General features: G+C 45.0%; 1 protein-coding gene and 1 long non-coding RNA gene across 4 annotated transcripts in view; one reads left to right on the top strand and one right to left on the bottom strand.

Annotated features, from left to right (window-relative positions):
• Positions 1-13,352, bottom strand: part of LOC110404436 — a 30,017-nt gene extending 16,665 nt beyond the window's left edge. For all 3 annotated transcript variants that reach the window (XR_002442241.1, XR_002442242.1, XR_002442243.1), the window contains exons 1-2: positions 13,140-13,352; positions 12,593-12,666 (exon numbers count right to left, since the gene is read on the bottom strand). This is a non-coding gene — a long non-coding RNA (uncharacterized LOC110404436). The remainder of the gene's footprint in view (positions 1-12,592; positions 12,667-13,139) is intronic.
• Positions 13,438-24,620, top strand: part of SLC7A10 (solute carrier family 7 member 10) — a 33,373-nt gene continuing 22,190 nt past the window's right edge. The window contains exon 1 of the mRNA XM_021408451.1: positions 13,438-13,579. Within this exon, the coding sequence (XP_021264126.1) occupies positions 13,438-13,579 (142 nt within the window). The remainder of the gene's footprint in view (positions 13,580-24,620) is intronic.

The following is a 24,620-nucleotide window of genomic DNA, read 5'->3' as shown; positions in this document are numbered from 1 at the left end:
GTGGTTTCCATGGAAACAAATAGGAGGCATTATTTTCAGGGTGACCTACCTAATTAGGACAACTCGGACAGTAAAAGAAGATCAATTTCTAATGCCCACCACTTAAAATCTCTGTTCAGAACTCATCCCACCTCTCCACATCAACACAGGTTTTGTAACTCTCAGCCAGAGTTACAGTCTGCTGGTACAGCATACAAGCAAAATTATCAGCTATACGTTATGTAATATATACCACACCAACATAAACCAGAGATGGCCAAAGAAGGTCAGGACGCTTTCTTAGGGGAACACCATGGAGGAAGTTTATCACTCAAAGGCATTCCACCTTTCAGACAGCAAACACAGCCGAGTAAGTCAGTACTAAGCTCAAGAGCCATTCTGCTTATGGGTGCCCCTCCCTCTACTCCAGGCATCATGCAGATCAACAGCTGATCTGTATAAGAGACTGTCACATCACAGGACTTCTTTCTCTTCCCTGGAAACTGCTGCAAGGGAATGCTTGTGGCTGTACCAGAGGAGAGGGAAGTAACACAAGAAAGGTTCCATTAGATGTCCTGCTATGGCCATCAGTAGGGGAAAAGCCACAGGCGTTGGTCCTGGACCTGAGTTTATTATGTCTACAATCTCCTCAAGATTTTTCCTCTTCTCCTCAAAAAGGTTGCTGAAGACAGAGTAGGAAGGATGAGGAAGAGAATAATGAACGCATAACACAAAGTCAAGAAATGACTCCCCTGACTTCGGAAGGAAACAAAGGCAAACTACATGGGGAGAGTCGGTGTACACGTTGCTGACTGCGAAAACACCTCTTGGGGTACTGTTGGAGCAAAACAGCATTGGCGCTTGTCACCTTACAACACACACCAGGCCACTTTGGTCCCGTTTACTTGGGGAACTGACACACTTTTAGTTTGTTGGATTGTGCTAGCTTTCCTGAGTGACCCCATGGAGACATTGTGAAAGAGAGACAAAGAAAAGGCAGGCAACTAATGCTACAGACCTTGCACCTCCAGCTCTTGTTCTCAATTCACCTACAAGGAAAAAAAATCAGACAGCTGGGTAGGACAAACATTGCTGCATCTTTGCTATTAAACAAAACCAACTCTCATTATTTCTGCACCTGCCTTGTAATTGTGACAAGCAGGGAAATGCAAATGAACGGTCATTAATTTTAGTTTTCTGAAACCACATAAAAATGAAGCAAAATTTGGATTTGGAATATTACCCGGGTTGAAGCAAAGCTTTATAACACCTTCTGAGACAGCCATAAAACCGTTGCTGCATATCAAACTACTGAAAAGACAGCCCTGTGCATGTTAACGTGGTAGCTTTACAGTACATTACACCTCTTAGTTATTTTTATAAATCTACAAAAACTAAAATTCCCCCATTGTTCTACATACCCCAGGCACCACTCTCATAGATACAGACCAATACTGTGGATGTAAGCCATTCACCCACTCTCTGCATGCAAAATGTTAGATACTGAGTGCCCAACCCAGGACCCAGACTAATTACTCACAACACTGAACGGACCCTGAACAGCTACTCTGGGGCAACACATGGGTTCAAAAGCTGTCATATTCTTTCCTTTAAAAAAAAGACACCTCTTTACAGAAATGCAGAAGCTCTGAAAACCACAAAAGCAGAAAGAGCACAGCAGCCAGTATTTCAGTTTGATAATGTGTCCTACTATGATAACGATAAACCAAAGACAGGTGGACATTAGAGCCTGGACAAACACTTTCAGAACACCACAGTTAGTGATACGTGCCTGTAACGAGCTTTATATTTGCACTATGAGCAAATCCATTACTCAGTATTCTCAACAATGCATGTTAGATCTCCTGGATTAAGAGCTTTTGCAAAGCCTTTGTAACATGTTTCTCCCCATGTATACTTGTACTTATCATTAGCTTTTCTTTCCATGGGAGCTCTCTAGGCGTTAGCCTTGTAAAAGTCACCTGAATTACTAAAAACAGGGAATAAAATACCTGCAGAAATTTCACAGCTGTGCCCAGACGTTTCAAACATTGTATACATTATTTTCAGATGATGCTGAATTTCCAGGTATTAGGTTCACATGGGGCTACCCTTTTGATCTATTGTGTCTTTCAAGAGAGATTTTCTCGGTCTATTGGGTTTTTGATTACCTGACAGAAAATTCTATTTATTTCCTAGCACTGAAACAGAAAACGTCTGATGATTTAATGAGTCTACAGGTTAATATCATTTGAAAATATATGCTGTCCTAAGAGAACAAGTGGACTTGCCGCACCTTTAGATCCTGTATGGTTTATTAAGCAGAGAATAATAAATGTCACAAAAGACATTCAATAAGCAAAAAGAATAACATTTAAATGATTTGTGAATGGTCAGTCAGGGAACATATAATGCATTTCTGATGCTGGAGGATTATTTAACGTATGTCCAGAAACACACAGGAGAAGATATACAAAAAAACAAACTGCTGAGAGGTCATTCACCACTGCAGCTCCTCAACACCAGGCATTGCTTGGGTGCCCTGTGAACTGCAAATCCAGTGGCAGTGTAATTTTAGATGACTGGAATCCCACATCACAAAACTCGTCTTTTTGACCAGTGCCTCTATGAGAAGCTTCAGAAGAAAGCTGCAGCACATCTGTAACAAAGACTTCAACACCCTGTCCCCACAGGGTTACCCAGAAATCAAGTTCTGACTTTACTTGATCCATCAGAACCCCAAGCTGTAGTCTCAGAAGCACCTGCTCTTCTAAAAGCCAAAGACATTCAGATGACCCTGTAGGAGTGTGGGACAAGGATGAGAAAAAAGTAGCTTGCCCAGCAATAGAGGAAAGTCTTGAATATCCAAGGACTCCTAGAGTTCAGGCTATGGTCTGTGCCAGTATCTGAGAAAGACTTAAATATTTTTTTTTCTAAAAAAGGTTTTGGAAACTATAGCCAGAGATGCACAGAGGTATTACTTCATCCTGTTATGAAGCCAGATTCCAGTGGAGCATTGGTCAAGAACTCAATTATTGTGCACACATTCAGCTGCTTCTTAAGGTGAGAGAAAGTAGCACAGATCATGCACTGTCCTGTGAGCAAGGAGCCCTGGTACAGGTATGCTCAAGAAACACGCCCTAAAAGTGCAGATGAATAGAGGTTTCCCAAGCCCAAGTCAAGAGACAAACTCTTCACTTTACAAAGCCTAAATATTTCGCGAAAACATGGCTTTCCAGATTATTTCTTTATCAATAGGAACAATTTACTTTTCTACTTAGCAACTGTGAACAAGGCTTTCCCCTCCTACTTTCTTTTGTTGTGTGTTTGTTGTTTTGGTTTTTTTTCTTCCAATCTCATCTTCTACCTTTTTGTGACCGAGAAAGACTTCTCCCTCTTTTTTGGCAACAGAGCAGGCACGACAAATGAAAAACTGAAAACTGTTTCATATTTGCTAAAGGACACTAGCTCACTTAGGAGTACTTGAAACAACAGAGGCCATGGGCAATAGCATTAAGTCTGAGACTGAAGAGAACTGCATCTGACCCCCCTTTCTATGAGTAGTCTTCTGCAAACTTGCCTGGTCAACCTCCTCTGTGACACCACCTACCCCAGAGGGCTCCTTTAGGGTAGCTGTGGTAAAGACAGAGCCATGTGGAGGACACGGGAATAGATGCCAGCAAGGAACTGCTCTTCTCACCAAGCACTGCACTCCTTTCCCTTTGAGTTAACAGGGATTGGAGCAAAGCCTTTTGTAATGAACATAACAAAAGACGATGAGTTGGCCTCAAAGCAGTAATAAAAAAAAAATTTAAGAACTTGTATAATAAAAAACACATTCATATAACTAGGTTTTATTATTTCCCACAGTTTTATTTTAATATATGACTCAGAGTGTGGAGACAAAGGTATGATTCAGAGCAATAATGGAACTTTAGAAGTTCGTGCCACCAGCATGGGCCAGACCCTCTGGTTGCCACTGTACAGGAAACCCCTGGTCAAATAAAACCACTGCCCAGGTTCATGCATGCTTTGCTTTCACAAGGTGAAATGGACATGAGGCATGGTGGGTACACTGGGAGGAACAGGCAGGAGAAGTGTATATTATGACAGAAAATACCACAACTAGAGATGAACAGAAGTGAACAAGCACTAGCCCTTAGCTACTGTTAATATAAAGAATTACCAATATTTAAGTTCTTCAAAAAACACATAGATGTTCTTAGTCCTTGCAGAGTACTTAGCCATGCTTCTTAGACCTTACGAGACTGAGCACCTTGAAATCCATTCACCAAATGGCACCACCAGTGATCAGTGCTGGGTGAACAAAGAGAAATAGCTAAAGCAGACGTATTTAGCCAAGGCCACATAGGGGAGTTCATCCAGTACACTTGGCTTTGGCCTCCTGCACACACACACCTGCAATTGCTCTGCTGAGAACCACCAGTATTTCAGACAGTTATCCTTGCTCACTTTCCTTCAAGAGCTCATCTTAGGAATTGTCAGGGAAGAGAAACAGATGTTTGTGAATCAGAGGAGTACACCAAGCCTCACAAGGAAGTACAATACTCTGCCATAGCCAAGTTAAACAGGGTTCTTTGATTTGTCACTGGCTTACTCAAAGCCCCAGAGATTCGCTTTGAGCTCAGCTTGAATGGCCAACAACTCAGGTAGAAAAACACCAATTTGTCTGAGCTGTCAGCAGCTCCCTGAGCTATTCCTGAAACTACAGGACTTGACTCAACAATTTGAGACTTTCCAGATGAAAATATTCCATGTGCCACAGGCTGACTGTGGTTCCAGTCCAACAAAGCACCTAAGCACATGCCTCATTAAGAGCACTTGCACAACCACCTGCTCTCCCGTAGTTCATAGGTGATACAAGGTCTAGATTATCACTATAGTGTTGAAACGCTACAGTCCATGCAGATTTCTGCACCTCATTGCTTTAGAACTGAACACACTTGAGAATGTTGTTCTTTTCAGTATCGTTCGCCAAAAAAAAAAAAAAAATGAAGTTCCACAGTCATTCTGTAGGTGTCGGTCTACATTTTCCAAATTTGAAAGGATGGAGATGTTCATTAAGTAAGCAAGCACATACGTAAAGGGTCAAGAAAGGACATTGGACAGAGCTCTGAAGGGAGGCAGAAAGAAGGTGCCAAAGTCAGGCTGCGCTGCAGGACATGAAGGTATCCTATAGCAATGGCTGGAGTAGATGATCTTAGAAGTCTTTTCCAACTTTAACGATTCTATGATAATGTTTCTTGTGCGAACAGCCAGAATATCACTAGAATGGAGGTCAGTGAGATTACAAGCAGAGAGCAAGCTCTAAATGCTGGTCCTCCTCCCTGTTAGACACACAGCTTCTCACTAACTTACAAATTCCCTTTGCATTTCCTTAATTCTGATGTGCAGACAGCAAGTGAATACCAACACCTGGATTAAGCTGCATCTTTCCAAGAAGTTGATGTGTACACATGAAGGATGACTGGCCACATGCGTGCACACACACAGGAGAGTCCAGCTGCTTTCCAACACAATCTCCCTCTCTATTGGCAAGTTGCTCCAGAAAGAAGAAACATGCTTGGAGAATCTTCTGCTTCTAGTTGCATTTATGCAAGCTGCTCCTTGTCTGCATTGAGGGCCCTCTGCACTCTCAGTAACCCTACTAAGATGTGCAGCCAGTAAATCTCTCTGCACCCACCCGCCTCCTGAATTTTGTCAGGCAACACCCAAGGAGTCTAACCCCTTTCTAGGGAAAAGGGCAAATAGGAAAAAATCTGATGCTATCATCAAAAAATGTTTGGGATGATGCACTGTGCAGCAAATCCCCTAACCCTGTGATGATGATATGAAAGCCTGACAAAGAAGAGGCCTATCCCTCCTCCACTTCAAAAAGTTCACCAGTGATAATACCAAAACATAACACAACACATAAGACTAAGCCTCAAGGCAGACTGCAATGGGAAGAAAACATCTGTTCTAGAGATAGACAAACAAGGCCAGAGATGCAAAATTGTCCAAGATTAAATCAGCTGCTGGAGTCTGAGCATCACTCATCGCTTCCCAGTCTCAGACATAGAGCCAACTGCAAGTAATGGGCTCACCAACAATCCTGCCTACCTGCAATATCTCTGGTCCTATGAAGCTTCTCTCTAAATACAAGTTGTTTTGACTGAGAACTATCCAGGGCTGGCAGGCTATAACTGATAACCAAGTACTGAAACAGAAGCACCAAAAATGGTGCCATCCTCATACAGCCCATACTCTTCAAGCAGTGAAAGGAAAGAAAGGTTTGGTGGAGTTGCTCTAGTGTATGGATTGGGCAGGTGGGTAGCACTATCCATACCTCCCTCCTGCTCTGCCTTGTGTGCGAGCAAAGTTCAAAATAACCCAGTCATTTCTGTCTGAGTGCACCTATACCCTGCAGCAACCAGAAAGGATGGATGACCTGATGTGCTTGCGAGAGCCTGCCATCTCTGTCTCAGCAAATTCTGGGGCCAGAGTTTGTCATTAGTGGGGAAGCCAAGCCCAGATTTTAACCTCCTTGCAGCTCTGTTTTCCCTGTTTACCAAAGAATATCATTTAATAAAAATTATTCCGGCAGGTTTACGGAGTAGTTTCTGTGAACTCTTACAATAGGCACCTACTGGAGGGGATGTCTATGAACTCCAGGCACTGATTATAACTTAAATCAAATATACACTTCTGTCTGCAAGACAGCTCTATATCTTGCATATAGATGAGTTCCTGGATAAGAGGATAATCTACTTTATTTGTAGTCTCCTGTGCAAACTTTTACCAGTGTGTTAACTAAAGAGGACGATGAATGTTCCAATTCTTTACTCTCCTCATAATCCATAACATTGTACAGATAAGACATTCTGTGATACAATGCCAATTTACTACTAAGGATAAAAAGGGGTTTTGTTTTGTTTATTGTGAGGTTTTTGTTCTGTTTTTGTCCTTAGGATCTCAAAGGCTGGTAGATAACCTGCCAAACTGGCTTCCACATTCTCTGAAGTCCAAGACAAGGTTCTACAATGGGTTCTCTATCCTGATCTGTTTGCAGTTGGTAGGCACACTCAGGTACAACAATCCCATGCATGCAGGAAATACACCTTTATAAAAAGATACACTAGTGAGGATCTGGGACTTGACAGCTTCTTAAACCACCTCTCTGCTGGCATGGGCCATAGGAGCATGCCTTGTCTCTTTCAGAGAAAGTCAACAGGCCCACGTAAAGCCTCTCACCCAGAGCATACAGTTCAGAGGCCATTTTAAGAGCTGTTCCTTTTTGTTTCCCAGCTGTTAGTTAACACCTTGCAGCTGAGACCCAGTAACTGGCTGTGTAAGCACTTCTAGTCAGTTCTAGGGCAAAGCCAAACAAGTTGGTTCAAACCACTGCCAGATGGCTCAGCTAACTTGTTTGATTTTGTCCTGGAAGAGTCAAAAGTGCTCACAGGTCAGGAAGAGTTGAGAGGGAGCTCCAAACACCTGGATTAACAGCCCTGACACCCTGAACATTAGCCCCTTTCAAGGCAAAACTAAGACAGGTTAGGTTGGGCACCACTGACTTTGCCTTCACACAATCAATGATCAGGGAGACCATCAAATAGGTAGGAGCTCTATCAGGAGCCTGCTCTGTCATGTCTCAGTGGTAGGTAGGTCTTTAGACTAGCAGTGCTGAGATTTCCCTGGCAGCTGACTTACCTCCTGCAAGGGCATCGGCCCCTGTGCAAGCCCACCGCACTGACACGCCCTCAGTGACGCACTACATCAAATTGTGCTTTGTACATACAAGCAGAAAGATTCTCTCTTTAAAGACTGAAACCCATTTCATCAAGGCTATTACTACCACAGAAATTTTAATGCTTTTACGGTAAATTTAATTTTAAGCTTAGAAGCTCAAAGTTTTGAGAAACAAGCATTTAAAATGATCAGCACGGCGGCAAGGCAATCATGCTGGCTTTAAAATGCTGTTACAGGACCAGAGCGCCATCTACCGGGCTCCTCAGAGGATGACAGGCGTTCGCAGACGTGTCCGATTGGGAACTTGTTTCACTGAGCAAAGGGGAAGTGGTGGATATGAACTAATTTCCTTTAGAAACTAGAGCCTTCGGTTCTGCCCGAAGTGTCATGCTCGTAAGTAAGATAATAAGAAATAAGAGCCAAGCGGTAATTGCCATGAGTTACACGTGCAAATTTATGAGGGGGAAAAAAAAACACCTCTAAAGAAGTACTTACAACATACTGATGAACTGGAAAGAAATTTCAAGGTGGGCCCCTAGAATCTATCAGGGGATAAATATTCATTTTGAGTGCACCAGAAAAGAATGAGCAACTACACATGAAGAAGCATGGAATAAAATTCAGGATGGTCTCAATTGATATGGGGATATCGTAGGAAAATGATATTCAGCTGAAAGACTGGCCACAAAAGAAGGATCCTGCACACAGATGAAGAACAGGGAGGGACAGCGTAGGCAGCAATGTAGAGGGAAAAGGAGCTGGTGAGGCTATTCCTTCTGAAAAGGAAGCGAAACACAGCAGGGTTAACCTCAAACCAAAAACCCAAGTCAACAGCACAATAGTTGAAGTGTTACTTGTGAGAAATGGAGGGGATTATTCCAACACAGTTAGAAGTTACAACACATTAAGCTTCAGTATTATGTCCACCTTAAGCCACCATCTTCAGAAACTGAAGTTAGTCCAGATGAAAGCAGTAAGAGTAGAGTTTGAAAAACACATTCTTTGAGGGGGGAAAAAAAAAAAAAAGAAGAAATCATTTTTTTGTGGATTATAAAAACCCTAAGACTGAAAAACGTTCTAGCAAACTAATAAACTGAAGTATGTTATACAGAAAGTAAGTGAAAAAAGCATAAAATAAATATTTGTTCTGAAGTCCATCACTGTCTCAGCTCCCTTTCATCACTTCATTTCCACATACTCCAGTAAATGAATGCTCAACTGGAAGTAGGTTCTTCAAACAACTCTGGCTATAGAAACCTAATTCATCAACAATCTACAAATAACTCTTTACATAATCTACTTACACTCACACACTTATGAGCCTCCATATCTTTGAAGGAGTGATATAATTTGAACGTACAGTGGCTCATTTTGTACAGCTGGAAATTTAGAAATACAGAGTTTTGACACAGATAGCTAAGTGCCCAGCAGTTCATGCTTGGTGAATAATTTACCCAAAAGACAAACATTCTGGTTACCAGAATCCAAGGATGAAAACCTGCTGCTTTAAATGAGTTTGGTTTGTGGGGTTTTTTTTGTATATTGTCAAATTACTTTTCTTAGTAGGGTCTGTGGGGAGAGTTATTAACAACACTAGACTAACTTCTACTGTGTAGAGAGCTACAACCCTCCTAGAGGAGTGCAAAACAGTTGCATGGCCTGAATTATCTCCTGAAGTTTCTAAATTACTGTATTCAAGCTCACAGATCTTGCAGAGGAGAATGTAAGAGCGGAACCAGTTAGCTTTACCAGTAAGGCTTTTCTCAGCTCCCAAAGAATGCAATACATTGCAGGACTCATAAGATATACTTGTTTGTCAGGACCAGCTGAGATGAGACAGCTTCACAGAAGACCTGATTCTCAGCCTGCTTTTTGGATAATCGGAAAACTTGGTTGAGACCATCTCCATTCAGCTAGCCAGGAACGCACTTCTAAAGCTCAGCATACTTAGAAGCCACAGTTGTAAGCCTGAAGACCACTGATTTGCTCACTCCAGCTTTTGATTCCTAACCTGCGCCTTCTTGAAAGAGACAAATCTTCTCAAAGACTTCAGACAGCAGCAAGAGACAACCACATGCACTGTGGCAGCCCAGGCTCCCCACTGCCTGCACACCACACGATGTTTTTGGTTGAAGATGGTTGCTGGATCCCAGCACACAGCACTGTGCTCCCAGCACCCACGCTAACCGCCACAGGTCAGTGAGGGAGAGCTGCACGTACTGCTTGGCACAGAGTGTTTGAATAGTCCTGGAGAGCAGTGCTTCCCGGGGGCAGAGCACTGCCTGCTGCAAAGGAGCTTCATACCTGTTGGTAGCAAGCATTCCCCGCAGTCTGGTACTCAGCCCTCACTTTATCACTCAGCAAGATACAAAGGTAAAATTACATGTCTGTTTTTATAAATAAAGTTTGCAATGATACAGAATTGGCAACAATCAAGCAGAACATGGCAAACTTTACGCTGAAGTTTATTAGCAATTAAGAGTCACTTTACAATCCCATTACACCCCTAACTGCCTTCTGCTAAACCAATCAGCCTCCTCTTTAAAGACGCACTACAACATGCCTTCTCCTTTCAGCTATTTCCCAGCTCTTGTTTATGGTGACCCCATTGAACTGAAAGCTGAACTACACTTTAATAACTGTTTTCAGTGACAGTCATGGTATGTTTCATTTCTGTAGGGCTGGTCTTTTTTTTTTTTTTTAAGACAAAAAATTTTTAGACAGGAACAAAAACAAAGACCAGGCAGGGTATCACTGTCACAATCTTTGCATTTCTTTAACGTTAAACTCTTCCCATTAGCTTTGCATGCATTAAAGACTATATTCATTTGAAGACTCTGTCACAACACCCCTCCTTAACTAACATACCGAACTCTCTTATTATTTCTTCCCAAAAATATAAACGAACTGTCACTGTTTGCCCCCTCTCCTTGTTTTGAAAAGCGTAAGCAACAACAAATGAACTGGTCCCAATAACTTTAATAATTTCTGTACATCTCAGAACATTGAGAAAAGGAGGACAAAAATAGCAACAAAAGAACACATGCAAGCTTCACTGCATCCTCTCTGTGCAGTTGCTATGCAGCAATTACCCTCCTAGAAAGAACTTTGGCTTTTTTGCTTACTAACATTTCATCATTCAAGCAGATACTGTATGTCCAGATCCAAAACAATTTAAAAGAAGGCTTTGCTCTGAAAGTTGTCTCAGATAACTTCTAATTCAAATGTACATGCCCTCTGTCTTGCTTATTTTGGAGCAATATAAACCATAGGACAGAACACACAACCTAAATAAGCAGCCAGCACAACCACAAGTATCAAGAAGAATCCTCTCCTCACCCTCATTGCAGAGAACGCAGTGAAGCAGGCAGGCACCCAGCCTAACTAAGGTGCTTCTGGCAGCTAATGAGGGCAACGTTTGTCATACTGCCTTTTCCAACAGGGTTCTGGCCCACTGCTGTTCTACACCCTTGTCATCTGCCATGGATATAGACATATCGAAAGCTCGTACTGTAAACTGCCACCTGCTTACTGCTCCAGCAAAAACAAAATACTTGGAACTTAAAAAAGAGAAGATATTTCTTACGTACACCCTGGAAAAACCAACAAAATAGTAAATCAATGTTCTTTGAATGAAGAACTATACCAGGACCCAGCACTACACCCCTAAATTAAGTTACCCACGTGATTTCCTGGCTGTATCCCCACACACCACCTACTCAGCCTCAGGTGCCAGGGAGGGGCTGCACAGCTGCTGGGCAGCAGCCACCCTCACCCCCATCACCGACACAGCTGCATCCAACCCTGCTTATTGCCCACACCTGAATCAAATCACACAGATATGCCTCATGTTTTTCATCAAGGAGGAACAGTTACAGAACAAGACGTACAGTGTACACCCTGCATGCTGATAGAAATGAATATGTAGTACTTAACCTAGCAGAGCACTCTATATTCAACAGAATTCTTAAAGGAGAAAGGGGAGAAAAAGAAAAAAAAACACCTGCAGCTACTGCACAGTAGAGTTAGAAAAGATTGATAGAGTTAATTGAATCCTATTGTTTATTGTCACCAACCCACAGCCAGCGTGCCCTGTTTCTCACTCGTCAGTGTAAGAGCAGTGCCCGGGACTCCCATCATCTGCACGATGGCACAAAGACTGCACACACAGTTCAGAGCAAACCAACATTTCCACCACAGCAAAAGAAACTGAGTACGGCGTTATCCTTGTAAGAGGTCGCTCATTTAACATAGTTTGTGGTTGACCTGCAAAAGTTAAACGATGTTAAACTTCACCAGGCTCTTAGAACTCAGTAACACCGTTAGTAACGCAGCTGATAACACAAGTATCCCTCTACTTCTTGATTTTTGCACTTCAATGAAATTCAGTTTTATTTTTACCTTGAACGAAACAATGGACCGTCACAGGTGTGTCGGCACCGAGTTGATCATAATATCAGGGTGAGACCTACAGAGGTGTTACAAGTTACCTCAGCTGCCACCAATGGAAACCATGAAACAACATAAACCACTTCAGAAAAACAGCCAAAATATCAGGCTGCTTTTGAACATCTGAATTTCAGTTTGCGGTTTGTACGTTTCCCTGCCTTTAAAATGAGAACAGCAGTACCACGTATGCAGTTCAGGAAAGAAATCTTCCTGCGAAGTGCTTCCTTACAAACAGTACAAAGCCATTCAATAGGAGCACCCGTTAGAAGTAGTTAGCGAGGTAGTTCGTCTCGAAACAACAATTCTATGGAGCAATAGATCAATTTTGGAAACACATCACAACCTCCGAAAATCAATAAGCCTTCCTTTAAGAGCAGGAGTTTAAGCAGCTTTATAAAGTAAAATCACTTACGGTTATCGGCTTCATAAAGATAGCCCTCCGGTTTCCGCAGGCGGGCCGCCAGCCTTTCGCTCATTCCATTCATTCTGAAGCCAAACAAAGTCAGAGCGGTGTCACCACAGAGACTCCCGCCTTCCTGCACCGCGGCCGCAGACCTTCCCGTTCCCCTTCCCGTTCCCCGGGGCCCCGCTGCTGCGCCTCGTGTCCCGCTAGCACGGCTCCCGGGCACGCGCTGGCCTGGCGCCGCGCGCTTCCCACCTGCGCGCTTCCCGCACGCGTCACCACGCGGGATCCTCTCCCCGGTGAGCGGGGCACGGCAGAGCTGCTCACGGGGCGCCCGGACACCGGGGACCCCCGGGCAAACCCTCGGCTCTTGTGAGCGGTGGAGCCCGGGCTCCCACGCTGGGATTTCACTTTCTGATTTTACCTGAGAGCACAGGAAACCTGCCCCGCTAGCGCCCTACGAGCAAAAGATGCGTAAATTCCCGTATGCCGCCATTTCCCCGACGTTTCCCTCCGTGTCCCCACGTTCGTGGGAACGAAGCGTCCCAGCGATTACCTCCGTGCCCCGCGCGTGGAAAAGTAACGCTGTTTGCCCGGGCTGGCCAGCAGCGCCTGACCGCGGCCGGCGCGCACCGCGCGGGCTGGCAGGTGAAGACATCCGCCGTGCTCCGTGCCGCTAACGCGGTGCTACCGCGCGGCGTTTGCGCGCACCCCGCGGCAGGTGCGCTCGTCCCTTTGCTGGAGGTGCGCGCGGCCCCGAGAGCCGCTCGCGCCGCCTCAGCCCGGCGCGCGCTCCCGCCGCCCCCTCGCGCCCCGCTCTCGGACCCCCCCCGGAGCCCCGCCGGGGGCGGCGCATGCGCGCGGCGCGGGGCAGCGCGGGGCAGAGCGGCGCGGGCACGATGGCCGGCGGGGAACAGCGCGGCGCGCCCGGCGGCCCCGAGCGGGTGGCGCTGAAGAAGGAGATCGGGCTGCTCAGCGCCTGTGCCATCATCATCGGTAAGGGTCGCCGCGGGCGGCGGGGCCGATCCGCGCCCTCCCGACGGAGCCGCCGGGTCCGTGCCGGGTCGCTGCGGGCAGGTGGCAGCCGGGCGGGCGCGGCGGGCGGCGCGCAGACGGGCGCCGGCTCCCGTCCGCGGCGAAGCCGGCGGAGCATCCTCCCGTCCCACCGAAGGCATCGGAGCGGGGTAAAGTATTGGCGTTGTCGGTAGAGCCTCGCGATGTCAAGCGGCTGAAGCGTTCGAGCCGAAAACTTAGGCGGACCGCCCCGCGTTTTGCTAAAAGAAACTCGGACAGCCGCCCCGGGAGCGGGATTGGCTGCGTGCAGGTGCGAAGTGACACCGCGTGTCTGCGAGCCGTCCGTGACAGCGAAGCACAGCGCCGGCGGACAGCGCGGCTCTGCGGGCGGCGCTCGGCGGAACGCGGCGGCCGCGGTCGGAGGGCACCGCGCCTCGCACCGGCACGGCCCGCGGGCAGCGCCCGGCCGGACGGGAGGAGCCCCGCCGAAGGCTTTCAGCGCAAGACCCAAGCACCCGTTGCCCTGCGTTGGCGTTAGACCGCGGGTAGCGCACGGCTCTCTGCCCAATGCAGCGTAACGCAGGTGGAAGAACTCCTTCCAAATGATGGCAGGTGTGCGGGCGGCGTCACGGCTCTGACCCGATGACAGCGCGGGGTCCTGTGTCAGCCTCACCTTGAGGGGCAGAGAGCCCTTTTCCCTTCCAGGGTTTCAGTATCAAACTCAGAGGTGTCCCGTGGCAGAGTCAGTATTATACGCTATCTGCCTGGAAGCGCTGCAGATACCCAAAGAATGCGAGAGGATATTTTTGCGTCATGAAATTGATGCTGGGATGTGTAAGCTTTGTGCCAAGTGTTATGCTTCCACTGGCTGTTCTGCAGTTCCAGCCACCTACAGGGTGGGCAGAGAGCACGGTAATCTCGGTAATTAGTAGCCGAAGAGGAAACATGAGGGAGTATTTGGAAAAGACTGTGAAGATGAGACTATAAGTCAATGAGCTCATGATTGCCTTCTATATGCTAACTCTGCTAGTTTAAAATAAAACACTGCACGATCTGCAGTTGGAGGAAACAATCAGGTTGTTTTCTGAGTGCTCCCTGGCATAATGTAAGGAATTGGAAGAGAAGGCATCGAGGTGTGAACGCCATTATCCGCTGTATTTGAGAGCGCTCCAGTAACATCGGGGTCTCCCAGTGCATCGTAGCCCACTACGACCCCATGAAATCTCATGGTTGCACCCAGGGAAATAGAACCTGCCTTTAGGTATGGGCACACCCCTTCATCCAGCACAACCTCTCCAGGCTCCGTGCTGTTAGAGCTCGGTCTGCCCCATCCCAAACTGCTTTGTCTTAGATACGGTTACATGGCATGAAAACAAATCTCTCATGCTATGAATTACCTTCTAATGTACTCAGTTACACTGCGTGTTAAGCTTACCAGTACTCAGATGAAGTGGTACTGCTTAGAAGGAAGTAACACGCTTTATTGACTGCTAAGTAGTAACTGACAGACACTATCTAATTGCTTGGAAACGCCATTACTACTAATGTAGGAGATGCACAAATCTATGCCGTATTTAATTCAACAGTTACTTTATGCATGTGCTACAGAGCTGGTGATACGCAATCTGTGGGGCTATGTATGTGATGAAGACTATTGCACGTCTTTTCTACCAGCACAGGCATGTGAGCTACACAGAGAAATTCTTACCCAGTCCCTCCAACATCAGTTTTGCCAATGCAGATGAAAAACTGGGTAAGAAGCTCCATGAGTTGGCTCTGTGTAGTTCCTGCCACATTCCACTGTTCTTTAGAAAAGTGCAAGAATTAGAAACAGCAGCCTGATTAATGTCCGATACCAGCCTGCTACTTTTGATCTGAATAACAAAATCACCATTCTTACCTTAGAAATGTACATGCAACCGTACATACCAATTGCAACCATGAGATGTTTAACTGTTTGCAAGAGATGTTTGATTGCTTGTTTTATACAGATTAAGTATGTGTATATATATATATAAACATCTCTTAAAGCATTTGTTCATTGAGCTTGTAAAACTGCATGTAAGTAGCCATAGGGTTGCTCTCAGATTCTGGTCAAGTCCATTGTATGGATGTGAATGTATGACATGAGCTGGAAGCCCCCTTATAGACGAGATGCTTCCTTATGCCAGGATTGTCATAACATGTATGCAAAATATTCTCCACGTGATGAAAATGCAGCAAGGAAACAAGCAGACAAGTTTCCTTGGTTGCCGCAATACCTGCCTGACACTGTACTTGCTTCCTAACAAGCTAGCGTGCATCTACAGGAAGTTTCCACTTGCATGAATACCTCTTCCATGGACAGTGCTCTGAGATGGCACCAAGTTCAGAGGTGTAATTGCACTAGATAGGATTTTTCCTCCTTGCCCTTCACAGGAAACTACTTAGCAGCCCTCCTGCATGCACTTCCATGGACTCTGTCCTTGCTGGTATGTCTTCTGTTGTTTTACCATGCCCGGAGGTCCCACAGCTAGGCCTTACAGACAGACATCACCAGGACTGGTGAGCTGCTAGCTTAACACCAGGGAAAGAAAACACGGAGCTGGGAGTTGTCTTTACACTCAAATTTTTCATAAAATGTGAGACCTCAACAAGCAATGGATAGGTACTAATGCCAGCTACTTGGTCACGTTTCATGTGCCACTGGTGTTAAGGGGATTGGCTGTTGGTCATTGAATCAACCAGCACTTCGTTAGATCTGTCTCCTTGTCAAGTAGCATATGGAATGATCAGGAGATCATTCCAAAAGGGCTTTACTGGAATAATACCCCAGTTCCAGGGCTGTAGCAGAGAGAAAGATGTATGAAAGAAAGTCACCCACATCTCGGTGTGATTTATTCCTACTTCTGCAGTCCCTCCTGAGATCGCAGTAAACAGCAGTGTTGCAGCAAGGACCTTCTCCCTCTCCAAGTCCGTGTGTGAGCATTGCACTTCTGGAGCTAGTTGAAGTTTCAGGACATGCTTCTGTTTGCCGGCTTGTGAGAGCAATGTAGATTACCTCAATGGTTCTTACTCATGAACAAAAAAATTGCTTCTGAAAAGGGAGTCTTCCTTATCTCTGTCACACATGTTGGTAGCTAGTATTTTAGCATTCAGTTCCACATGGCACTTGCTGGCATAGCACATAAAGTATTTAAACCTACATGACTAATACTTTTTCAGGACAATAGGACAGACTTGAACTGCAGAGAAATGTAATTCAACATCTTGTCCTCTTATAAACACAAATTGTGGTTAAATAAAGGCAGGAGTCATGTCTTCCTAAAACTAAGAAACCACAAAGGTACTTTTGAGGCACTAGCAAAGATTTTTTACCATGCAGTCCAGAGTCTGAGGCTCAGATTCATAACTAATGAAAATTAGATGTCTGGGTGCTATATGTAAAGAACAGCTGATAGGTGTCACATTTTGGTATGATGCTCAGTATGAAAAAAAGTATTGAGAAAGATCAAATGCTACGTTTTTAAAGAGAGAAATTCAGAAATGTTAATCCAAAATGCATTGTGCAAGTTACACTTATAGGGCGATAGATTTTAGGAATGATAGTGCGCTCTTACATTTTGACAGGTTGTGCAAACATACAGTTGTCCATCAGGATCCTTTGGAGTAGGCCTTTACGTGGTTTAGGGAGCTGAAAACAAGCCACAGTTGCACAGTTGCAAGAAAAGCCATGGCAAAGTTCAAGCTCAACTTGGTAAAATTCCAGGGAGATCCTGCAGCTTTTCAGGGCTAGCGGCTTACCTCTGAGAGCGATTGACCAGGGGGGGTAAAAAGGAGCTGCAATTAGAGATTCCTGGCAGCAGAAAATGAAAATAAAAACAAATGTATATTCTTCTTAATTGGCTCAGGCCAGAAATAGGCAATGGCTCTGTTTGTCCACTGATGTGCCTTTCTGCTGAGGAGAAGTCAGCACGCAGAGCACCCATGTACAACACAAAGTGCAAAAGCTGCAATAAAGCAAAGTAAAAAATGTCAGTGTGAACAAATCCTTCCACATCATGTTCTGAAAGAGTAGCAGGACACAATGACTTTTTTTCTTTTTGCGAAAAAAACCCACAAAATTTGTACTTTAGGAAATCATCGATGCTTAAACAAAACTTAGAACATTGGTAACAGTTCTGTTTCCTACTTAATATTTGGCAGATGTTCATTGGTTTGGATTTAGTGTTTTGGGTTTGAGTGTTTTTCCCCCCTTTAGTTTTTCTGAAGAAGTGGAAAATTCTGATTAGGTAGAACATAGCCATAGTGATCAGAAAGCTGAAGCAATGAGCTGTGTTATGGATGACAGCAGTGCAGATACCCTGCAACAGAAACTCTCCTTCTTTCTTGATAGACAAAAAAACAGAGGTAGCATCCTTTGGTGGTGTCTTACTCCTGATCTGGCAGTACAGTGCCTGCTTTCAGTGGTGCCATAAATCTCCACTCGCGTTCCCTTTTCCTGTGCCTTGCAGCTCATTTCCTTCCAGCATAATGTAGCCTTTTCTGTTGAGAAAGTCTGCTCTGCTTTGGCAGGCTCACAACAAGCAGAAATGGTTTGGTAGAGGTTTAGCTTTTTTGTGTTTGGAGCTTTTTGTGTGCCAAACTTTTCCTTTCAAGACCCCGTTTTTTGTTGGGCTGTGGGGGAGTTTCTACTAGCTGCCACACTTTTTTGTCATCTTGATTGCAGCATGATAAAATGAGAAGGCATTTGTCAGTGCTGAAGTGCCCCAGATATAAAACATCCTGACGGTGTTGTTTTTTCTATTGGTCCCGAAAAACCCAGAAGTCTTCCAAAGACTTCTTTAGCAGATGTTCCATAGCAAAGAGCAGAGAGCCAGTGATCTAGCATGGACTGAGCTCCTCAGCATTCTAATTCCTTTTAAAATGCCTGTATCCCTCTCTTTATAGCGAGGATGCATAGAGAATATGCAAGCTCTGCTCTCCTGCAGAAGAAAGCCATACATAATGGTAAATTCCTTTTTCTTCACATACCAGCCTCAACAAAATCTCTTTAGGCAGTATTAGTTTATTCTCCTGACTTCTTGTTCTGGCACTGACCTCTGTAAATTGGGGCTGAAAAGCAACATTAGAGGAATGGTTCTCTACAAATTGTTCTAATCTTCAGGAACTTGTAGGTTCTACTATTCTGATTTCAGGTAATGAATAGCCCACTCTGGTGCTGATGTGAACTGATTCAATTCTTGCACGAGGACATGCTTCCTCATCTCTTTTAGACAATAGGGGCAAATTCACTGGATTCCAGAGAAAGGTGGAGAAGCATGTACTGGTGATGTTTAAGTCTGTATCACTGAGTGATGGAGTAACCCATGCAGCTGAACCACTCTTCTTTTAAGCTTTCTTTAGAATAGTACCACAGCTTATGGGAAAATTAACTTTTCCTCCATTTGACAAACCAATTATTATTCTTTATCCTTAAATACTGTTGAAATTGCACATCAGACATGGGGCTTTAAAATCAATAGTGTAAAATACAGCATTAGAAATCAGTAAGACTTGAGAAAGGTTACTTCTCTCTCCAAGAAATACATCTGAGTTCTGGCTGAGGGGCAGTTTTTCTGCTGCAAAGAACAATAGCTCTTTCATCAGTTCCATGAAGCCACATAATCTAGATCAGGCCAAACATCTTAATATAGTAAACCACAAAAAATGTGTTTAAACAATAAAAGGACCTTATTTACTGTCACAAAAGCCAGGAAAAATCAACTTAAGAACCTCATTCTTTGACTGAGTACACTGGGTCAGAGAAATAAAATCCTTAATATTATATGATCCATATCAGTACATGTCATGAGGCTGCCTGTCACAAGACTTCTAATTCACCTGTGACACTGGACAAGTCACAGATACATTAACCGTGCTACATTAACTCTGGGTCAGATAACCAGGGATGAGCAGTAAGCTAGAAACAGTTGCTTTTCTTTTCTAGATCTCCTTAGTTAGCACAGAGAAACATTCAGACCATAGATGGCAGAAGTTGAACTCTTAATATATAAGCACCTTCTCCAGAAAGCACTTCAATACTTGCGCATGGCACAGTAAGCTACAAGTTTAACAAAAAGAAGCATCGTTTGTTGTCTAGTCTCTTGCCTTTCCTGGGCACTTTCCATCTTTTTGCTGTTACACAGCGCAACAGTCATGTGGCAGTGAGAACCAACTATCAGCATGTGCCATTTATTATGGGATTTTAATAGTCCCATAAAGTGCTGTGAGACCACAGACTGCTGCCCAGGCTCCACAAGGAAAGCCTGATAGTAGGCCTATCTCCTGGGTAGCTGGAAACCTGGGAGTTCAAGCCTTGCTTCATCACTAACTGCAAACAACACAGACTCTTCTGATGTCCATGAAGACCAAACCATTTCAGAAACAGTGCTCTAGGACTTCATAAGTGCAAAATGACAAAATGAATGAGTAATCTTGGATAAAATGTGTGCCACTAATAGTTCATCAACCCTTCTAAATGGGAAGGGGCTGGGGGATGGTTTCGTTTTTCAAAGTGATGCTGACCTTGGCCTCTGCTAAGTGCTTATAGGTTTTATTGTTGGTTTTTTTTATTTATTTCTTACTTTCTTAATTTCAGTCTGAAAACTTGAAAAGCCATACACTCTGGAAACATAATTAATCAGCTCAAGTGTCTTGGAAAATAGTAATAGCATTAGTTAGCACAAAAGAGCAGAAAGTATCCAAGCTTGTTACTTCTAAGCACTGTACTTAGACTCAACTAAATTAAAAAATAGCTGAACCAATATTCTAAGAACAGGGGGAAAAAGTACTTGCTTCTGGGTGGTGTCTTCACATGCTTAGCCTTCAGCTTTGAAGGGCTTTCTATTTTTATGATAGAATTTAAATGTTTGGAATTTAAAATAAGCTGACAAACTACTTTTTTAGTAGATCTTGTTGCAATAAAGCAATTTCTTACAGTAAACTCTGCCAGAGAGCAGTAGGATATGTCTACATGTTTGTTCGCTGTGGGCACGGCTGGTTTCCAAGCAACGCATTAAGATTTAAGCGGACTACAACAAAAGGTACCAAAATCCTGTAAATACTACCAGTACGTACGGAAGGAATGCCTCCCCTTAGCGCTCAGGCTCCCAGCAGAAGATTAAAGATTAAAGACCCTTTTTCTAACAGGTCCCAGGCCCCTCCAGTGGGAGCTGAGGTCTTTACTGCCTTGTAGGATCTGGACCTGAATTAAATTAAAGCAGCTACATACAAAGCACATTAATCCCTTGTTAGCCACATCGCTGGTGGTTGTACATCAGCACAGCGCACCTGGATGGATCAGGTACATGGGGCTGCAGAGCGGAGAGGTGGGGGACACTTACAGTCTGTCCTTCTGAGATACCGAGCTAATTCAGTCCCACGTTTCTGTGTCCTCCAGACATTCTGGAAACAAGGTTTTCCGTTTGAGGGGAAGATAGAAGTTTTTGTGATGACACTTTTATCCAGCTGGTCAGCTGCCTAGAGCAACCTGATATATAAAGGTCTCATGAGCACCATGAAGGCTGCGGATTCTGAAGACGCTTAGTTTTGAGAGGTAGTCATAGCGCCTGGTAATACAGAATTCATAAGCAAAACAGAAAAATTTACAGTAATATTGCTAACTCTTGAGATCATATTAGGATGTCTGGCATTTTCCTTAAATTCCCAGACAGCAGATATTTAAGAGTTTCCTGAAAATCTGCCAAGTTTCTAGGTCTCATCAGTAAAGTTATCTAAATTTATTTCTAAAAATAAGTAAAAGATATAAAAATAAATAAAGTCAAGGTACAAACAGCACCGATTTCTGAATCCTTTAGGTCAGCAGCACAGTTTCATAAGCAGAATTTGCTAACACAGATTTACAGTCAGAACATAAGATTGAGTGCCTGACCGATGTCCTTTCACAGAGCTGTGAACCCTATGAAAGCAGCTAACTTTGCTCAGGTCCTGTTCACATCTGCATCCAAAACAGCATTTGTGTCAGAGCCCAGGCAGTGGCAGTAGAGCTTAAAGGAGATTCCCGCTCAGCCTGTTCCTAGCAGAAAGCTGCAGTGATCCCAACAAGGTAAGCAGGGAGGTGCCGCAGTGAGGTGGGGGCCAGGAGCTGATGCCAGCTCCCAGGCTGCTTCCTCTGCTGTGCCACTAACAGAGTTCTTTCTGTGCCCTTGTGTGAGCGTACCGTGCAACTCATGAAGTTGCACACTGCCATTTTAATGCATCTTTCTAATCAGACAAATGATTATACTTCTGCGAGGACAGGAACAGACAGGAAGAGGGTTCCTGCTGGGCAGCGGTTGCTGATCAATTTCCCAGACTGTTCAATTAATCTGTTCACCATGCTCCAAGATAAGAACCAAGATTAAAAAAAAATCATCATTTTCCATGACACAAATTATGGTGCGAGGGTTCCTTCCACTGGAACGAGCAGGACTGAGGAGTCCAGGCTGGCAGAAAGCTGTGTTTGTCATCCTGTCCTCGGCTGACCCACTGCATTCCCTGACACAGCTGAACTCTTTGGCTGCTATTACAGCTAGCTTGGTGAGCTGTAGAGCAGCATTTTGTAACTGTTGTACTTCTTGATAAATATTACAAATCATTGCAGGTGCAGAGGGCACTGCGGGAGCTGTCCCAGAGGCACAGCTGCCTGTGGGATTTCCCAGCCAAGGGACATGCATTAAGCCCAGCACATGGGCTGGTATCTGCCTCTTAAGCTGCTGCAGGGAGGCCTCACTGCACTGCCAATTGCTTTCCTTAAAAATCAAGATTTATCTGGTGGTGATCAGGCACACTGCATCCTAGGGAAGACCCCCACCTCCTGCACCATGCCTGCAACAGTGTGACAACACCTCTGCTGCTTTCAGGTTAAACTGCAGGTTGGGTTGCTGAGGTCCAGAGAACTTAGAAAACAAAGGTAAGATAGATAACAAGAGCTGACACAGCACAAGGCTGCAGTACTCATTGCATGCAGTGCTGCACATTCTTTCCAGGGCAACCCAGGCATTTTAGGAACAGGAAAGGAGGAAATCTCCATCCGTCCCAGAGCACAAAGGTAGGCTTGGTGTTGTTTCTCTCTGGAAGTTAGCACAAAGGATGAAGCCTACTCCAGCACCCCAGGAGCACTTTGCTTCAGGGGCCCTCTATGTACTCAGCACACAAGGCAAGGGGCAGATCAGGCTGCAGTGTCGCTGTCAGAGTGATGCAGTGCCACCACCACCCTGGGATGCCTGCAGCTCCCACTGGGGCCCTCATTGCCACCTGGCAGCACTGCCCTGCTAGCAGCGCTGCTCAGGTACAGGAACAGGAAAGGGAAAGTGCAGTGCAAAGCCCTCGTTCGCATGGACACACAGCCCTACCATCATGCACACTGCTTTCACGGTGGTGGCATGCTGGAGCTCCTTCTGTGTCACTCCTTTGAGAAAATCCTCAGGAAAATGCCTCCTGCTTCCTAGGAGAAGGCTTTCCTCAACATTTCTCCCTTATCTGTGGTGAGCATTGCAGCACACAGATGAGGGCATGGGAGGCTGAGATTTGCTCTCCAGGGTAATGAAATGCAGCCCACATATCCCAGCACTGGCAAGAGAATAGGAGAACAAGTCAGAAGTTAAGGAAGTAGAGAAATCAGACCAAGTACAAGAGTCAGAACAGAGGAGCAGGAAATAAAGCGGTGGACTGTGTGCTTGAAAAGAGCAGACAGAGCCTGCAGCCGGTGAAAGGATTAGCAGAAGAAAAGGAGTTCTCAATTCAGAACAACAAAAATCCTATCATACAGGCTGTAACTTCTCCTTTGATATAAGCACATTACAGCAGCATTACTCAAATCAGAATAAAGCCACGCACGAGCAGCCCACCCATCTCCTCCTTTATCTCACTTGATCTGAAGATGCCGCATCCCCACCTCACCGCGTAGCAACCACAGCACGGGTCAGCCCTCAGCAGCTGTCGGGGTGCGTGTCTCCTGCTAACCTGGGCACTGCAACTCTGAGCAGTTTGTAAGTGTGGGCAATTTGTAAATTAACTGATCGTATCCAGTGTATGCCCACGTGCATACTCAGGAGAGATCCCTAATGATGTTTGCCAGCTAGAGAACAGGATCGGGGCATTTGCATTTGACTGTAAGCACTGCACTAATCAGAACACACCTCACACCTTCTGGAGTAAGGTCACATCAGTGCTGACGCACCCTTCCTGCAGGTGCCCAGCACCAGAAGTGTCACCTCCTTGGGATGTCATTCAGATAGCAGAGTACTTTGCAATGACTGTGTTAGTGAAACAGCTTTAAAAGCTTGCTCTGTGAAGTTTTTCCCTATTTAACTCTCTTCTGTATGAGAAAACACACAGATTATCGCTAATTTTACAAAGAGAAAAGAGCATTCCTATTCACAAAGGCAGAAATTTTAACCTGATCGGTTTCAAGCCATTGAGTACCTTGGCAGAGGTTGGACTGTTCGTGCTTTGAGCACAGTCAGCCTCGAACAGCAGTGTTTGGGTAAGCAAAAAAGCACTGCACTCCATAACTGCACCATGCAGGTTTTGCAAATGTTGCTTTTCTCTAAGGCTGCATTCCAGTGCTAGAAGAAAGTAATTCCAAGCTAATCATCTTTGTGAAACAGTTCATACAGCACAAACCGGAGCCAAACGTGCAGCCTGCTGCTTTTAAAGAACTTTCCCAGCAGCCCCAGACCCATGGAAGGTCCCGGGAAGCTCTGGGCTGTGCCCAGCTCCTTCCCAGGGCGTGGGGAGAGGCAGCACTGCCATGCACAGCCGCTCATTGACTGCTCTGAGGGCTGAGGGTGCGAGTTCTCACTGGCTTGCTTTGATTGCACTTCTCTAGATTGTGAATTCTCTAATTGCGACACAGCTGCCTAACGCACACCCAAACCACCACAGCGCTGTCTGCACGCACATGTACCACCCACTGCCATTTCCGCTCATCATCTCTGCAATTTAATCAGTCTCTCGCTTGCTTAGAATACCAAAGACAAGATATTCCCCCTCAAGGGAA

The sequence above is a fragment of the Numida meleagris genome, chromosome 10, assembly GCF_002078875.1.
Source record: "Numida meleagris isolate 19003 breed g44 Domestic line chromosome 10, NumMel1.0, whole genome shotgun sequence".
Taxonomy (NCBI): Eukaryota; Metazoa; Chordata; class Aves; order Galliformes; family Numididae; genus Numida; species Numida meleagris.
Note: the sequence above shows the minus strand (reverse complement) of the source record. Positions and strands in the feature narration are given on the sequence as shown.